Source organism: Pempheris klunzingeri, chromosome 19 (genome assembly GCF_042242105.1).
Source record: "Pempheris klunzingeri isolate RE-2024b chromosome 19, fPemKlu1.hap1, whole genome shotgun sequence".
In the NCBI taxonomy this organism is placed as follows: Eukaryota; Metazoa; Chordata; class Actinopteri; order Acropomatiformes; family Pempheridae; genus Pempheris; species Pempheris klunzingeri.
This window is the reverse complement of record NC_092030.1, coordinates 9411729-9427955: the sequence shown is the minus strand read 5'-3', so window position 1 is coordinate 9427955 and position 16227 is coordinate 9411729. Positions and strand designations below refer to the sequence as shown.

The following is a 16227-nucleotide window of genomic DNA, read 5'->3' as shown; positions in this document are numbered from 1 at the left end:
CAAGAGCAGAAAAGGCAGTGATTTGAAAGGTAGGACAGCAGAAGTGATCAAACCCTAAACCCCTTTGAACAGCCACTCTAACATTTTATTAACATATTCCTATGTCTTACTCAGAGACAGAAGATGGATATCTCCCATGCAACTCATCTATTTCTGTCTGACTCTGGCTAAGACAGAGAACAAGAGTTTTAGCTAAATGCCAGAGTGTTTTTTAAGGGAAAGTAAAAGCAGGGGAGGAAAGGTAGTCATGAAAGTAACCTGGATGGATGGCAGATTACAGCCAAAATTAAGATATATTGTAGATAAATGACAAATTAGAATGTAAGTCCATTGTTATTCTATATTTTTCTTATTGCCATCGGATCCCATGAAAAGACCCAAACCAACAATGCGATAGTCTCCTCATACTTTTCTGACTTGGTTTCCTCTGAGGATGTAAATCTTTAAGGTTCAGTTATTTTCCTAAAACAGCTGTTCACTGTAGTTTTTATTAAAAGCTACTCAAACAGGAGGAAAACATGCATTGGTTGGTGACTATTTTCAGGGATGGATTAAGGACTGAGGACAGAAAGTGACGTGGAATAATCCACATTTGGTAGATTCTAGTAGGGCAGCAAGATGGTGTATGTGTGACCAAGTCAAAACAAACTACAGTGTGTGTGTTCGTGGTAGGAAGGAACCTGATGTGTTTTTGAAGGGGGTACAATAATCCATCAATCTGGATCGATATATTGATTCAATGATCAACGACAGAAAGTGAAAACATCAATCAATTTAGTCACCTTTAAGATATGCCTTTTTTTCTAAATTCCCATGGCTTGTCTGTGTCATCATTACAGTGCTGGCACCAGGCCTGGCAGATAATGGCAAAAAAAGAAAAGACATTGAGGATATTTTCATTCCTTCTTGGGAATAAATCAGCAATGTGGAAATGTTTTGAGTTCAGAAAAATCTGAAACTTTACAGACTGCTTGGCTGCTTCACATGTTGCTGCTAGGTTAATGGACGTGCTGTGCTGCGCTGAACTCACAAACAGTGAGTATAAATGTTGATACGTAACCACACAGTTATGTGAATAACACTAAAACATATTATGCAGAGGCTTACTTCTAAACCTTTTTTTCCTTCTTTTTACGAACACCACAACATTCAGCATGATATGAGGATTAAGGAACATTGTTCTATATCTTTTTTTGAGTTGATGTACAGTAAATATAATTGACTGTGTTAAATGGGCATACGCTATCATCTCATACTAATTGCACGCCCCTAAATTGAGTCAAATAGATATCTTGTGGCAGATTTTGTGAATAATATTGTACTACGAGGACCAGTAGAATGTCCTGTCTGATGAAACTTGTGATTTGCATCCCTTGCACCCCTTTTAAGAGAGAGTTTTGACGTCACTTTCTGGCTCAAGGGAAATTGTGTTCTTCAAAGGCAGCTAAGAATCTAAAATATTGAATAAACAACAACAATTACATTTTTTTTCCACAACTTGCCATCCTTATCTAATAGCCACACAGCACAGTGTTGAGAGAGGTGACTTGCCAAGGCTTGATTTTTATTTATTTTCATTCTAAAAAATGTCAATTGGAGTTTGAATGAGGTTTTCTTACTTCTGGAACACAACCTGGGGTCACTTTAGCTAAAACATGCCGCAAAGCATTATGACCAGTTTTATCATATTCATCACCATTTGCTCAGTTAATATAAATATATATATATATATATATATATATATTCTCATGAACCAATTTATTGTTGCCTTTGGTATTTTCATGGGATTTGTTGAGAAGAAAAATAACTTAGAATATCCCCAGACTGATCTTGTAAGTGCAGCTTAAAAGGACATGCTTAATGTCATAGATTCAGGTTAGTTCAGGTTAGACAGAAAACAAAAGGGGGTGGGGGATGAGAGGCTGCAGGTCAGAGGAGCGGAAGGCAGCAGGTCAGAATTAGACCTTGATCTGTACAGTATGGTCTGTGCAATAAGTACCTCGTCCTCGCCGCACATCATGGACTTCAAATTCTGATCCATTAGTCTGAGCTCCTCCTCCAGCTCCCTCACTCGTCTGCAGGGGTTAGTCCAGGAGGTCAGGGGTGTGGGGGGACAGTGGGCAGGGCAGCCATAAAACAATAACAAACAATAACCAATCCCATACAGGCAGTGATGGTGTATTCAGACATGCATTACATAAAAATACACATCCAGATCTCTATGCGATCTGTGCATTGGCCTTTGCAGCTTGCGTTACACACATGGCTGCATGACACTAGAGTATGAGCGTATATCATAGCTGAAATGATTAGGTGAATAATCAGTTGGTTAATCGATTAATTGTTTAGGTCATTTAGAAAGCAAAAATGCCAAACGCAGTTTACAGCTTTTGAAACATGAGGATTTGTTGGTTTTCTCTAGGCTGTTTGACTCTGGGAACTTGTGATTGGCATTTTTCACAATTTTCTGACATCGTATAGCCCAAATGGTTATTGTACTGAAAAAAGAATCATCAGATTAATTGACCACAATCATTAGTTGCAGGTGTTGAGAGAATCCTTATGACTTATGAGTTCATGCAAGACTCCCACACCATCAATACCACACACCTAATAGGGTTAATTATTGTAAAGTAAGAAATTCATCGATGAAAAGTTAATGTCTACAGATGCATGCTGTCATAGTAGTGGTCACATGATGTCTACTATGACAGCATGAATAATGCACGGTGGCTCTTGTGTCGGTGTGAGTTTTCATGGTGCAGGTGTTGACTTACGCCTCGGCCACCTCAGCACGTTCCTCTGAGCGCTCAAGATCTCCCTCCAGGATTACCAGTTTACGTGCAACCTGCACACATTCAGCACACACTCAACTGACTCCTCCAAACTAATAAAATGGTTCTCATTACTTAGGATCTGTCATTACACTAACTTTTAGGATTTATTAAAAAACAAATTACTTTGTTCTAATCATATGCTATATATTGCAAACTGTGTAAAGTATATACTGTATTTCAAGAAGGACAAAATTATGCTTTTAGTATCTCTAATTTTCTTTTCTAGTGTGAAAACACTGCAGAATTTGCATGTAGCGTGGAACTGAGAGACAGTTTTTGTTTATGTCATGCTCGTGATCCCCTCACCTCTTCATATTTGCGGTCAGCCTCCTCAGCAATGTGTTTGGCCTCTTTCAGCTGCATCTCCTGGATCTCCATTTTCTCTTCGTCTTTTGATGCTCTATTCTCTATGACCTTCATTCCTCTGAATGACAAGAAGAACAGACAGTGTTACCCCATCTTAAAGATTTAAAATCACGTTATCACAGCCTCTGCTGCTTCAATTTTGACCATTCTTCTGCCTTCTAACACTATAAAAAGATTAAATCACTGGATGCTCTAGGGCAGCATGGTGGTGCGGTGGTTAGCACTGTTGCCTCACAGCAAGAAGGTTCCAGATTTGAACCTGGGGCCTTTCTTTGTGGAGTTTGCTGTGCTTGTGTGGGTTCTCTCCTGGTTCTCCGGCTTCCTCCCACAATCCAAAGACATGCTAATTGACAGGTTAATTGGTGACTAAATTGTGTGAGTGTGAGCGTGAATGGTTGTCTCTATGGGTTGGCCCTGTGATTGACCTGCCTCTCACCCGAAGTCAGCTGGGATTGGCTCCAGCTATAGATAATGGATGGATGGATTCTCAATGCAAGTGTCCTGTTGTTTGTTAGTACCCATCAGGCACAATGCAGGTTTAATTATATTTCATCTTATTATACCCTTGGAACAAACCAGTACTGGTATATTGAAATACAACCTGCTCCAGATTTGCTGTTCATCAGTTAGTTTGTGGTAATTTAGTTCATCATCATCATCTTCATAATGTATTTGTGTGCAGTAATAAAGGCATTAAAACTAGGATTTGATACAGGACTCCTCCACAGGACAGGACCACAAGAACACTTGAAAATGTATTTCATTTTACATAGAACTTTGCATTTGATCAAAATACTACTGGTTGCTTCTAAGCCCCCTTGTAGTTTAATCCAGCCCTGCAACAAGCAAAACAAACTGAATCATTGAAGTGTCTCTCCATACCTTACAGCCACTCTCATTAGGTGTTATGAAGCAATGCAAATATCGTCAAAGTTGGTTCATTGGTATGTTGCATTCAACTAAAAAACTTCATAGACAAAATGATTGACACGATTGGCTTTCTTTGGAAATTGAGTGATTCGCTTTTAGATAAAAAGAACATGAGGCTCTTCACCTCTCACTCTCATCTGCAGCTTTCTCAGCCTCTTCCAGCTTCTGCAGAGCAGTAGCCAGTCTCTCCTGAGCTCGGTCCAACTCCTCCTCTACCAGCTGGATACGCCTGTTTAGAGATGCCACCTCTGCCTCGGCCTGTAGGGACACACACACAAACCACACTCCGCAGATAAGAACCTCAAGCCACATTACATCCACAATGACAATGATAACTGCGTAAATGGAAGAGGCCTATAGAACACATACAAAACATCAAATACAAAAAACATAGTGAATGCAACAATTTCAATTTAATCTGGCGCTTAAGGTATGCAATAATAAATATGGCTATATTCCTACTGTCTTTGGTGACTGGAGTGAGAAGAACTGCCCCCTACTTAACACCTCCAAACACATATCATACCAAGAATGGCCTCCTACTGAACACCACCACATATCTTTCCTACTGAACACCTCCAAGACCAAGGAGATGGTCGAGGACTTTTGCAGGCCGAAGCTCCGACCTCCACCCAGTCAACATTTGAGGAAAAGACATTGTGGTGCTGCAATCCTACAAATACCTAGGTGTGCACCTGGATAACAAACTGGACAGGTCCCTGAATACAGATGCCCTCTACAGAAAGGAGGCTTGGGTCCTTCCAAGTCTGCAGTGACATGTTTCAAATGTTCTACCAGTCAGTGGTGGTAAGTGTACTGATTTATACTGCAGTAACACGACAGCTAAGAAAACCCGGCAGCAGGACAAGCTGGTAGAAAAGGCTGGCACAGTGGTTGGCCATCAGACTGTACAACACCTCAGTCAAAGGCAGCCGCTGATGGCTTTTTCTCTCTTGCTCTCCGTTTCCAGGCACCCCTCCCCCTGGACAATGTGCAATAGTGGCTTATTTATTTACATTATTATTGTGCTCGTTTCTTACTGTCTCACTGACTTTTCTGACTTGTATTGTTTACCATTTTATTGTTCGTCAATTGACAGTGTGAGCTACTAGACACCTCAAGGAGCTGTCTCTCGATACTGTAAGCTTTTCTGCTCTACTCTGATTCAGTGCTCCCACTGTTAACATTGTCTTTCAGACGAGAAGAAGCAGCTAGAAGAAAGAAACTAACAAAGAAGATATGCCAGTGCAACAACAACAACCAGACATTTGGGATGCTTAAGAGTAAGAAAAAAGAAAATAAGTCCAGAAGCACAAAGGATGTCATCTTTATTGAGTGTAAGTCGCTATTTGTTTTAGCCCTGCTCTGCACCCAACAGATGATGATTGTTCATCATTTCGTCATCTCTTAGCGACTAAAGAAGAGTTTCCGGTGTTACCCTCTGCCGTGCTTGCCTCTCCATGTCCGCCTCTCCCTGCAGCAGCTCGGCTCGGTCCTCCGCCTCGTACGCCGCTTGCTGCAGTGTTTGGATTTTCCTTCTCACCGCGTCTACGGACGCTAAAGTCGCCATGCTGTGAATATTACTCCGTTTCTCCACCGTGTTTCGGTGTTTCCGTGGCAACGGTATCAGAGTTCTTCCGGTTACCATTTCAAAATAAAGCGATGACCGATAATCCCCTTATTTTGAAATGAGACAAAACGGAATTTTACGAAAATGTCACAACTCGTCACAGATTCCCCAGTTTATGTGACGTGCTCCATCATTTTGAGTGACTTTCACTCAGAAACACATTTTCATGTATCTGTAAAGAGGAAAGTCTATACCAACACTGTCGTTCTACCCCAAATATTCAGTGAGATATAGGCTACTGTTCCAAATGTCGACTGCCATGAAACCTTGTTTTTGAGAAAAAGGGACACTTATGCATATGAACTGATCGACATTTTTTACGACTCAAGTCAAAATTCACACATTTCTTGGTCAAAAGTGAAACCCCACATTTTGAAGTACACACGTGAATGCGCAAATGTGCGCGTGCAGGTGGTCCTGTATACCTGCACACCCCTAAGCCTCCCCTTCCGTTTGTGTACTTAAAATATAGACTTTTATCTGGAATATTATACTTCTTACCAGCATAAAGAGCTTGTAGCACAGCTGCCATTGTGGAGTTTGCAACTACACACTATTCTCCTCATTTATATAATTAAAACCCGAGGCACTGTATGCCTCTATCGGGTCAGCCTCCTCGTCTTCACACTTGGAAGTCAGGCTATTTTTCAAGTCAGAGCCAGAGGTCACCGTCTTCCTTTCATAAAATGAAAGAGCAGCGTATGACTCTCTTAAAAATTTATCCACTTTAAAGACATCACTTTCACAATGTCTTTGGAAAAAAAGTCTTTCGGGTCGATGACGGACGCCATAGTTGTAATGGTATGGTTTGGCCACTATGTAGAATTGGCTTCAAAAGCGTGGTGTACTTCTTGAGGGCTTTGTCACTTCTAGCTCAAAAATCAAGATAGCAATAGCTCTTAAACCAAAATGGCAATTTTGAAAATGCTCAACTCAAGGCTTCAAAACAGCAGTCAACAAATCAATGGGTGACATCACGGTGGCTACGTTCACTTATTTACTGTCTACGTTTTGAAGGCACGGAGACACATGCCTGTACGTGTATCAGAATCAGAAATATTCAACCCCCCAAAGGTAATTAAACCTTTGGGAACTCTATAATGATCCTTCATTTGCTTCAGCTGTGATGCATATATAAACCCCACCCATGAAGGTATTCAAGGTGAGTTGGTCATGGAAGAAAGCCCAAAATGTCATCAAGGGCCCTTAGCAACTTAGTCAGGACAACTAAGAAAAACCCAGTGTGATTGCAAGACACCTACTGGATGACGTGATGTAGGCAGGTACAAGTGCTTCAGTGGCAACTATAAGACGTGCATTGAATAAACAAGGACTTCATGGCCGGACTGCAAGACGCACTCCACTGTTCACTTCACTTCAATTCACTTCAATTCACTTCAATTCACTTCAATTCACTTCAATTCACTTCAATTCAATTCAATTCAATTTGTATAGTCCAATATCACAACAGAGTGTCTCATAGTGCTTTACAAAGGATCGGTCCGATGGATCAGTCCGAGGCATCACCTGCCCTTTATGACCCTCCTTCTTCGGGAAGGAAAAACTCAAAAAACCCAGTGGGAAAAGAGAAACCTCCGGGAGCACCACAGTGAAGGAGAGATCCAGCTCCCAAGGACGGACAGGCTATAGCCTTGGACAGATGCACATCCATTGGCTGATGGAGAACCACATCAGCGGGACCAGGACCAGGATCCATAGGAACCAGGGAACCACATCAGCAGAACCAGGACCAGGATCCACAGGAACCAGAGAACCACAGGAACAAGGAACATCAAAAGTCTACTAGCATATGCCAGGAGGAATTTGGATAAGACTACGGAGTTTTAGGAGACAGTTACCCAAACTGGAACTGTTTGGACATATGGACCAGCGGTATGTCTGGTGTGCAAAAGGCCAGGCTTATGACCAGAAGAATACCATCCCCACGGTCAAGCATGGAGGTGGGTCATTGATGATGTGGGGCTGTTTTTCTGCAGCAGGAACTGGCAATCTTGATCGTGGACCATTTTAAAGAGGAACATGATGCCTTCTGTTGACAAATTAAATCTTGGTGATTGGACTTTCCAGCAAGACAATGATCCCAAGCACACCTCCAAGTCAACCAAAGCTTGGTTGAGAAAAAGATCCTGGAACGTCCTGAAGCAGCCTTCTCAGTCACCAGATTTAAATCCGACTGAAAATCTTTGGTGGGATTTAAAGAAGGCAGTTGCAGCATGGAAGCCATCGTGCCACGTGAAGAATGGGCAAAGATTTTGGCGTTAGTTTTTTACACCAGATGCCCTTCCTGACGTAACCCTCGCCCATTTTTGGTAGCTGGGACTGGGGGGGAGTCAAACCCGGGTTCCCCAGGCCGATGGCATGCGCAATTATCCACTGCGCTACCGGCCGGATGTCAAAATAACTCAAATATGTATCTATAAATATTTTTTGTTGTTTAATGAGGTTTTTTCTTCATTTATTGTCATTATCTTTCATCCACATCACATTAATGACTTTTGAGGTGAGATGGTTGAATATTTCTTGGGAACTGTATATATATATATATATATATATATATATTTTTTTTTTTTTAAGTATAAATATAAAAAGTGCTATTGCACATCCAAAAAAGTAAAACAACCAAGTCTGCTTGTCATAGGTTGGAGACCAGACAAATATCAGCTCCCTTGCCATGATTTTAACCCCAATGCAAAAATAAAACTTGTTGTATGAACCTGACATGCTAACCTAAACAAAACATTTCTCATGCGACTTGTGAGGTTACAGACGACCCAGGACTTAATTCAGTTATATCTCTGTCAGATGTACTGCCTCTGAAACTAGAAATGCACTGATGTATTAAGTACAAGCATCAGTTTCCTATGCATACTGGAAATATGAGAACTGGAGCCATGTGTCTAGCTCTAAGTAGAAGGGTGTAAAAAATGTTACATAATTAGAGCTTTATTAATGGACACATGGTGGCGCTATTGATAACATGTTTCAATATGTTGAGCTGTGTTTTAAGTATTGTTCATTAATTTGTATAGTTTTGTTGCACTTGCTGCATGACATTAAAGATAGAGCACAGCCAAAAATGAAATAGTAGAGAATGCAATTTCTGAAGAAATTTCGGTAAGATTACTGGCTGTCAAAGAGATGATGCTGAGCTCTATTGTCTCTGTATAGCCAGGAGCTCAATAGTATTTCTTGGTGAATGTTTAAAAGCTCAGCTGCACGGCAGGTTTACTTTTGTATGAAGGAACAACTGAAGGAATGTGAAGAGTTGGAAAATTATGAAACGCATCAAGGGTGCAACATTTTACAATTCTGAATATGTATTGAAATCATGTCGGGTTTGATACATTATATTTAAATAATAATAATAATAATATAATAATAAAAGTATAAATACAGGTTTAGAAACACACATAAATGACCGTATAATGCAGCTATTTAAAAGAAAGATAATTGCTTAGACAGTAAGCTAAGCGTAAATGGCATTTGACTTATCCTGTAAATTGATTTTCTGTCATATCTCCTGCTGTATGTACAGTAAAAATGTGCTTGTGACGTCCTGAGGCAGGAATGTTTGAGTGAACATTGCTGACACTAGCAGACTTCTGTAAGCAGTGGAAGCATAAACAAATTCATGCATTGCTCCAATTCTTGTCCATCTTTGGTAACATCACAGTAACGCTGCATGCAGGAAGGTCCCACTCCTTTCAGGACAAATAAAGTGAGTCCTCAATCTTCCACAAGTTGTTCTGACATTTTGCACTATAATTAGTCATAAATGCTCAGAACTCAAACTCAGAAGTCAAGGACACATGGATGTGCCATAACTATTCAGACTTACTCAGATAACTGTACAGATAGAGTTGAGGATTTGGGGGAGACACTTTTTCCACTGAATACAGGCAAGTTTTTCTATCTATCACATGGTTATCAGATATTATGTTAGAAATGGTACTTTTTAGGTAGGAGGTTAACGTGAGTTTCAAGGATTTCAACCTTGATAGGACCTTGACTCTTGTTGGAGACAACCACTGAACCTCTGCCTGATGTGACCAATTTAGGGGGGAAAGGGTCCCTGAAACTTTAATATATATGCAAGAAAGATGGTTTGCTAAGTTGAAGTGTGACTTGGTTTGATCTGCAATTGGTAAAATTTGATGGGTTATAATAGGGTCATATCTGAAGCTAATATCAGCAGCCAAGTGGATATCTATAAATCATATTCATTATTTAGAATAAAATTCTCTGCTGCGGAAGAATAGTGGGAAGAGAGGGAATTTTGGCCTATAAAGGTAACTTTGGATTTGGGCATCTGAAGTCTTATATTAGCTTCAGATAAAACTTGAAATACAAATTTGTTCCCCATCAATTACATTGGAAGTGCATTAGAAATTGATCTACTAATATCGAGTATGAACAGGAGGCAAGCGAAATGTATTTCTATATTCATATGGAACCTTGACCTAAGATTTTAGACAGACTTGAAAAATCAGTTTGCCTACCTGATATGTGTGGTTTTCACAGATTTGATAGGCCGACTAACCAATGTTTGCTATACTCTGCAGTGGTACTACCTTGTGCAGCCATAACATCTCTGTTCAATAGTGTTCAATAGTGTTTCACAGTGTGTGAAAGAGGAAAATACCATGCACAGTTTAGTATACTTGAGGTTAATGTTGGTGCATGATATACATTATGACATTTGTATAGGGTGGTGCCAAGAAAGGACTTAAATCTGCGATGCCAAGCACTCCAAACTGGTTAGAATAGATGGCATTTGTCTGTAGGTGCTGACAAGCTTTATGATATGTTGCTAGAATCTGATACTGCACATGACAGATTTAATACTGTCTCTACCGCTGCTCAGCACTGAGAATGCTACTCAGCAACAGCTAATGATGACGCTTTAGAGATTTAGCACAACCAGCTTTAAAATGTACTTTAAAATGGTTATGGTTACTGTACATGTAGGATTGCGGTGATGGAGTATGAAGATTGACTGAATGAAACAAACTGGTCTGTGTATATTTAAAAGACAGGATGAGCTAAGACAGCCTGCTGCTACATTTTTTATAATACCTGAAGGAAACAAACTGAGTAATGACATACAAAACATTTCAAAATGACAGCACATGTAGTCAACAACATGACACCCATGTTACTGTACGAGGTATCGGATGTGACTGCAGTGAGGACAATAGGTTAATGTGGTCTTAATATAGTTGCCCCTCTGCAGTAATATGACCACTGGCATCAGCTCCCTTCACTCACATCTGTGGCCTTTTTCTCTGCCTGCTCCAACTTCTCCTGGGCATCCTTCAGTGACTCTGAGTATTTGTCCAGCTCATCCTCCACTCCTTTCAGCTTCTTCTGCAGACCCAGCAGCTCCTCCTCCAGCTACAGCACACACACACACAAATACACAGTGCACAAACACAGAAAGAGAACATAACATCAGATGGTTGGAAAGTTTGTGTTTGACATGTGCAACCATAAAGAATGTTGAAATTATATACATCAAGAATAACTGGAACACATTTTATACCGCCAGCAACATGTTCTGTGAAGGTATTATTCTCTCTCCAAAAGTGTGGTACAGAGCAAGATATCACATCAAACCCTTTCTCTTACAAAACATTTATATGCTACTCATTTGCTTTGCAAAATACATTTTGGAATAAATGAAAGGAGGTGGGGGTGGATGGTTGAATGTCTGACACTCAAGATTTTGATAGGGGGTCAGTGTCTTGCATGCCACCTGTTGTTCGGTATAGGCTGCTACAACACTTTGGTTATGGTTCAGGAAAGATGGCGGTTTTGGTCAAAACTTTTGTTCTCTTTTTTCAATATTCAGCCATCATGTTGCTGACCTTAAAAGAGTCCTCCATTTATTTATCATTGCACTTCAGTAACTGTCATATTCCTGACGGACAGTTTTTTTAAAAAAGGATCATATGTGCTGCTTACATTTGCTATGATTTATGTATCGTGTTTGTATGTTCACTTCTGTATGATTACATATTAAAATAAAGATTAAGTGCAAAAAAATCATCCGAATTGATGCAGCTGTACTAAAAACATCCCATTTTTATTCCACACATTCTTCTTTTTAGTCAAAACTTTGTACCTACATTGTGAGTTTGGGATGTGTTTTGCTAGTTAGTGATAGTTGCAGCTAATATTTCCTGGAGCTTCTAGCCTGCAGCAGAGATGAACGGTGGGCTACAGCCAAATGGTCAGCTAACTTCTTTCTAACTTGTAGTCTTGACACTGGCTCAAGTGACATCACTTGAGGACATTCATCAGACTGCAACACAGCTCCCTCTGGAGACACTAAAAGCTTTATATTACCTTTTATACTACTAAATGAATTCTACTGAGGATATTCATGCTCCCACATATGCTGGGAATTTCCTTCTTTATGAGATTAGCCCCCATTTTGAACTTAAAGGTTCTTTAAATGATATCTCAGCATCTCAGACCAAAACTAATTTGTGCCTTCCCTTCCTCCACTCCCTGTCGCCACAGCTCCATGGTGGGGTCTCTCGCTCATTCTTGTTCATTCTGTAAACAACCACTGATTGACAACTGTATCTTTACATAGCAAATAGTTGTTTGATGACATATGAATGTTCTGAATGTTGTATAGAGAACATTTAAGCCTTTTGTTATCCAATGGCTCCTTTCCAAATCTCGTTTCAACTCGTTGCAATTTGCAACAACTGTTTCAAGAACTATAAAAAGCCACTTGCAAATGACAGTAATGTGTCCGCAAGACAAATGTCCTTTCTATACCACTTCTGACTGTCTTCCCTAGCCTGTAGCCATGTAAGGTCTCTCAGTCACAAATAGCCTGGGACAGTCCTGATCCCACTGTTGATGTTGTGGCAAACCAAAGCCTTGACTGTCTTTCTGAGAGGGGCAACAATTCAAAGAAGGTGGGGGTCTTCAGAGGGAACACAGAAATAGACATCCCAGTATTCAGTGCTCTTAGGCAGACAGAAGTAATTGTTGTCAAGTGACTGTAACAGTGCTGAGCTGGAATCCTCTGGAAACAAATGCTATGTGGACAGTTGCATTGTTGAAGAGCCTCTATATAATATCTATGACCAAATTGTCGGTTTAAAGCTGGATCCTGTGGCTGGATGTGGGGGCAGCAAATCTTGAATGTCCTATATGGTGCTGTTCATTGGTCAGTCTTTGACCACCCTCTGGATTTACATACTGAGCTTTCGCACTGTGCCATGAGAGGATAATATATTATAGTCTTGTATCTATAATTATCTGTGATGTATCTGCACCTTTGCCATCATAATTTGTGTACACTGATTTTTTATTGCTCTGCATTGTACACACAGCATCTGTTGCATGTCTGTCTGACAGAACTGGACTGGACTGGACAGAGCTGGTTGTTATTCATTATCACCACCAGTACAGTTTTATATCTTCATGAAATTGAAATTCTCTATACTCATCTGCACGGTAATCATAGGTATTTTGGTGGAAAATGAGTCTACACTGAGAATAGACGTCTCAAAAAAAAAAAAAAACATGTTTAGCTCTTCTCCATCCAGACAACTATCTGATTTCCTGGAGAGGCAGATTTGTTGAGTTTTTGAGGAGGTATGAAAAGGGCTCATATGAAAGCCACTGATGATCTCATATATTTGATGACGCAAGTTTTGCCATTTGAATTCCTCTTGATTGATATGCTACAATAGACACAATTGATCATGATATTTGACTTTATTGTCTTGGGAATGTGAATACAGTTACAGCCTCTCTGATAGACATTTTTCTGCATATGCACATTCAGTCTTCCATATCTGTGAGGTGTGCCTTTACTGGAAGGCCTCATCTTATTTTCATTATACATATTTCCACTGTGTGGGCAGCATTGTGTTGCGTTGGTTAGCACTGTTGCCTCACAGCAAGAAGGTTCTGGGTTTGAATCCGCAGGTTTGTGGTTTTAACCTTAAACCTTTCTGTTTGGAGTTTGCATTTCCTCCTCACGTGGGTTCTCTTTGGGTACTCCGGTACCTCCCACAGTCCAAAGACATGCAGGTGTAAGGTGTGAGTGGGAGCGTGAATGGTTGGCTCTATATGTGTCAGCCCTGTGGTTGGCTGGCGACCAGTCCGGGTTGGACCCCGCCTCTCGCCCAAAGTCAGCTGGGATTGGCTCCAGTAATGAAGACATTTAACATCTTATTAAATACAATTTTGGTAACTTTATTGCATTTACTATGTCAAGTAACAAGCTGACTTGGAGCTGCAGCACAGCACCATGGAGGAAATGAGCTCAGTGAGGAAGTCAGGGGAGTTTATTATGTCGCACTAGGGGATCCTCTCACACCAAGCAGCCATCCCTACTCTGCTGAGTTGAATCCCCTTGGCAGGCTGCGCCAACACACCCGTATCTCACATCGGATTCACACCCCCTTCAGTTCTATTCGCGTCTCCCTTAAGGCAGGTTACCTTTTGTGCCGGTGTACAGCTTGCAATTTGGCTACAATGAGCAAGAAACGTATGCAAACCACAGCTATGTGAAACTTTTATAATTTCTCTGTCATTCAGTCTGCTATTTCAAGCTCTCTTGTAAGCTATTAGAAAAAGACTGAGGTGACATAAACAGTAGTAGAAATTCTCAAAATTTAATTGTTAATTAGTTAACTGGCAGTCAGTCATTTCATGTATATCAGTAGTTTACATTCAAAGATATGCCTTATGACACATTAGTCAGTTCGTGACTAGAAAATTGACAATTTGTCAAAAAAATTATTTGTAAAGGGAATCCTCTGCTCATTTTGCAGCAACACTCTCATTCACATATGTTACATGTTCCCTGTAGCCTGTCCTGAGTTTAACACTCACAATGGACTCCTAACCCTTCATGTACTTCACAGTTGATGACACACACAGCTGATACAAGATTTCTAGGCTTGATGTCAGATATATAGACATTTTTGAATTAATAAAACGATACAATATCTTTTTTTAAATTTTACACATAAACAAGGTAGCCTAAGGGTTAAGGCAGTAACCATGAAGCGCAACATTGATGTCTGACCGTGGGATCTCCATTATGTAATATAGGCATAAAATGCTCACAGAAATGAATTAAAAAAAATGTTGTTATTTAAGAATTGAGACCAAGATATCAGTTGATTGGGGTATTTTACACAATAAAAACTTGTCTGCGCTTTCTGGTGGACAAACTATGCAGTGGAGATACTTTCTACAATACCTCTAAAATGTCTCTACCATTTATATATTGCAGCTTGGTGGATATTTATGCTGATACTACACTGTTGCCCATAAAGTTTGAATAAAATGTTTTTTTTACCTCTTCTCATGAAATGATTGTGACAATATGATTTATTCTTGATAAATAAAGTGTATATCTTCTCAACTTTTATTAATCAAACTCTTCCAAACATATCACAGTGAAACCACAATTAACCTTTGCAAACTGTGTATTCAGGCTTTAACAAAATTCCAACTTTATGGGCAACAGTGTATATATGTGTAATAGGCCAGTATCTGCAGATTTCTTCACAATGCTGAACAAGCAGTGGTCATAAAACCCCCCATTGTAGCATCTACTACCATTTTAAGATTCTGTCCATCAGCAGGACAGTGTAACTTTGGATGAACAGCAGCCACTGGTGACCTCTACCAGCCAATCAGCACACAGTAATATCTCTGGTCAGAACAGACCAAATAAGGCTGTAGCAGCAAAACTCTGGAGTTTATGATTGATGACGTTCTGAGAATGTGGTCCTCCATCTTTCAAGAGTAACTATGTGTTGCTTAATTACACACAGTGTCTCAGCTCAAAGAGCCATGCTGATGCACCACACTCATTTAATCTCATCAACCATTAGCTCAAACTCATTAGATAAGCAAGATTGTTCCTCTCTTACTTTAATGCTGTTTTTTGTATTCGCCATTTTATTGTTATTCTTATTGCCTTAATCATATACTTTTTATGAAATTGCTTGAAGTGATCCAGTGACAAACGAAAATGACTTCCCAAATACCTGTAACATAAGGTAAGCCTCAACAATATGATCGTTCACCACAGCTGTGATGTAGGTCCATCTTTTATTTGTCATACCTGTTTGCATTTGTCCTCTGCTCCCTTCTTGTCCCCCTCAGCCTGCTCTGCTCGGTCTATCGCGTTCTCCTTATCTAGCTTCAGCATCTGCATCTTCTTCTTGATGGCCTCCATGTTTCTGCAGGTTGTGTATTCTCAGCAGAGGGGGAAATGTGTCCTCGGTTATCCGGACAGCGGTCTGTGGACAGGAGCGCACAGAAGGCTTGTCTGAGCGGTTCGGGGAGAGCTGCAGGATGGGACGGCAGCTGCACGGGCTCCAGACTTTTTTCAGTGTACACCCGTGGTGGGACGTTGCCCATATTTAGGCAGCGACAGTTGTCCTGTCTAAG

At 40.4% G+C, this 16227-nt stretch overlaps 1 protein-coding gene across 4 annotated transcripts in view; it reads right to left on the bottom strand.

Moving 5' to 3' along the window:
- tpm2 (tropomyosin 2 (beta)) overlaps positions 1 to 16153 on the bottom strand; it is a 29246-nt gene extending 13093 nt beyond the window's left edge. For 2 of the 4 annotated variants that reach the window (XM_070850057.1, XM_070850056.1), the window contains exons 1-6: positions 15899 to 16153; positions 11053 to 11178; positions 4258 to 4391; positions 3144 to 3261; positions 2778 to 2848; positions 2000 to 2075 (exon numbers count right to left, since the gene is read on the bottom strand). In XM_070850057.1, coding sequence (XP_070706158.1) covers positions 2000 to 2075; positions 2778 to 2848; positions 3144 to 3261; positions 4258 to 4391; positions 11053 to 11178; positions 15899 to 16012 — 639 coding nt within the window. In that variant the 5' untranslated portion in view covers positions 16013 to 16153. The remainder of the gene's footprint in view (positions 1 to 1999; positions 2076 to 2777; positions 2849 to 3143; positions 3262 to 4257; positions 4392 to 11052; positions 11179 to 15898) is intronic. The other 2 variants (XM_070850055.1, XM_070850054.1) reach the window with 1 other exon arrangement.
- Positions 16154 to 16227: the final 74 nt, after the last annotated feature.